Genomic DNA, 2,429 nt, shown 5'->3' with positions numbered 1-2,429 from the left:
AAAAAAAAAAAAAAAGGGGTGGTCGGAGAAAATCGCCAGACAGGAAGTCTAGCTTCTGGTCTTTGTTCAGCGTCAGTAAGGTCTTCAAAGAGGGTTAGATGCTCAGGCAGCCTCTCAGGATCAGCACAAATCATGCAGTGGTGAAATTCAGGCTTGGGTGTCGCTTCCCCCAGCTGTGGGCGAAGATCCTAGACCAGACCAGATATCATTGGGTAAAAGGTGTGCCTGTTTAATATTTGGATAAATACCACAATTGTCCAACATACAGAAGTTTCTGTCTGCACCACCTCCTGTCAGAACAAGAATGCCTATTTTCCCATGCCCTAACCAACTCATATTTTTAAGCATTTTATTAACTTTTTGACTAGGTAATGTTTGCAGATGGCAGAAAATTTAAAAAGACAGGGAAGGGCATGCAGTGAGAGGTCTCTGCGTTCCAGTCGCAGCCATCCCAGTCCCGGCCCCAGAACCACAAACTTTGATCTCAGCCTTTCTGGTAAATGGAAAGTGGTATCTCACTCAATCAATCTCACAATTACATTGATGTGAAAACAAGTTACTATATATTAGGGAGTAGAATGTTGCATGTGAATGAACTTTAAGATGAAACAGGAGACTTCAAAGGCATTTTATGCTCAAGGGTGGGGCAGGGCGGGGAGCGGCCCTTCTCTTGGGGGAAACCTTGGTACGGCTCTGTGTGTTAGTCTGTGGAATGAATGCTGGACGGTGCCCCCACTCATCTTGATCACATTGAGGTTTCCCTCATCCCCAGTCACCTGTTTGCCATACATCCCTCTGGGCTCTTCCTGCCCTTGGCCTGGTCACCACCTTGCTGCCTTACCTTAAGTCAGTCACCTCCCACTCTGGGCTTCCTGACTTGTAAAAAGGGGGCTGGACTCGGCCTCATTCCAGGTGTAGCATTCCAAGACTGATCAACTAATTCACATTAAGGTGTAGATGACTGATAACAGCTTAATGTATTACCTCTCCTGTGGGTGGAAACATTTTAAGAGATGCAATTTCTCATCCTCCAAGAATGAGTGTGCGTGGTGCAATTTCAGGTATGGTCACAGGTATGTGGGGACGATGTAGGGGAAGGGGTCCCTTTCCTGGCAACCCTCCAGTGGTCACTGTAGGCCCCCACCTGCTCCAGCCAGGGGTGGTGGCAGCCCTGAGGGGAACAAACCTGCTGGCTTCTCTCACACCACACTCCGTATTCATTTCTCTCTGGCAGTGGCCAAGAGCAGAGTTTTGTCATACAGAAAAATGCCTCATCAGGGAAACCCACGTGTGTGGCCTGGAAAACTACCTTGTCCCCTGGGGCGAGGGGTGCGGTGGAGGTGTTAGCAGCTTGATTTCCAGGTTCTCAGATCAGTTCTCGTCCTGGGTGGGTGAGGAGACCCCCACTGGAGGGCCACTGGCCTTCCGCCAGAGCAGGTGGTCCTGCCATACCTGGATCCAAGACGTCTGCTTTTTACGGAGAGAAAGAGGCTGTGTCAGACGCAGTCTGGTTTTGTTGGCTGAAGGAGGTTTGGTTTGGCTTCTGCATTTTCAGGGAGGGCTGATGGCCCGCAGCCACGAGCCACTGTTAGCCTGCGAGAAAGAGGAAAGGCGTTTCTTTAGCTGTGAAGTCTAGGCCGGCTGCTCTTGTGCAGTGCAGGCCACTGCATCCCAGCCCGCATTTCCCACTAACCCACTGGGCCCTCATGGGGCGCCGTTTTGTCCCACTACTGTCTGGGCCTTTCTTCAGTGGAGGCGGCTGGGGAAGCCAGTCTGTGCTGCCCCCAGGACAGTGGTGGGTGGGGATGGACACAAGGGGCTGAGGGGCCCAGGTCAGATCAGGGAGAGACATGCTTCGCTTTCGGGCAGAACCTCCACTGTTGCATCCCCTCCTCCTTCCTGGACCAGAGCAGCTTCTCCAGACCTGATGATGCTTAACCCATGAGCCTCATCACAGAGCATTCAGAGCTCTAGATCCTCCCTATGCAAAGGGTGGTCCATGACCAGCCTCATCCGCCTCACCTGGGAGCTGGTTACGCTGCAGGCCTTAGGGAGGTGGGAATGCCATAGAAGCTCTCTGGGGAGGCCCCTCTGAGGGGGAGACTCATCACAGGCCTGGTTCAACGGAGAGAGATGGGCACTGGGAAAGGAATGCACGATGGGGCTGCGTGCTGAACTAGGGAGGTGACTTTTCTTTTCTTTTCTTTTCCTTTCTTTGTTTTCTTTCTTTCTTTCTTTTTTTTTTTTTTTGAGATAGAGTTTCCCTCTTGTCGCCCAGACTGTAGTGCAATGACGCGATCTCAGCTCATTGCAACCTCCGCCTCCCTGATTCAAGGAATTCTCCTGCCTCAGCCTCCCAACTACCCGGGATTACAGGCGCCTGCCACCATGTCCGGCTACTTTTGTATTTTTTTTTTTTTTTTTTTTTT

The 2,429-nt window shown here is 51.2% G+C and overlaps 1 protein-coding gene across 1 annotated transcript in view; it reads right to left on the bottom strand.

Annotated features, from left to right (window-relative positions):
• Positions 1-1,371: 1,371 nt before the first annotated feature.
• The window catches only part of LOC108528298 (60S ribosomal protein L12-like), a 2,384-nt gene continuing 1,326 nt past the window's right edge, over positions 1,372-2,429 (bottom strand). The window contains exons 2-4 of the mRNA XM_017870031.1: positions 2,023-2,115; positions 1,694-1,819; positions 1,372-1,467 (exon numbers count right to left, since the gene is read on the bottom strand). Coding sequence (XP_017725520.1) covers positions 1,372-1,467; positions 1,694-1,819; positions 2,023-2,115 — 315 coding nt within the window. The remainder of the gene's footprint in view (positions 1,468-1,693; positions 1,820-2,022; positions 2,116-2,429) is intronic.

Source organism: Rhinopithecus bieti, unplaced genomic scaffold (assembly GCF_001698545.2).
Source record: "Rhinopithecus bieti isolate Rb0 unplaced genomic scaffold, ASM169854v2 scaffold_4553, whole genome shotgun sequence".
NCBI lineage: Eukaryota > Metazoa > Chordata > Mammalia > Primates > Cercopithecidae > Rhinopithecus > Rhinopithecus bieti.
The sequence above is the reverse complement of the archived record's forward strand: the minus strand, read 5'-3'. Positions and strand labels throughout refer to the sequence as shown.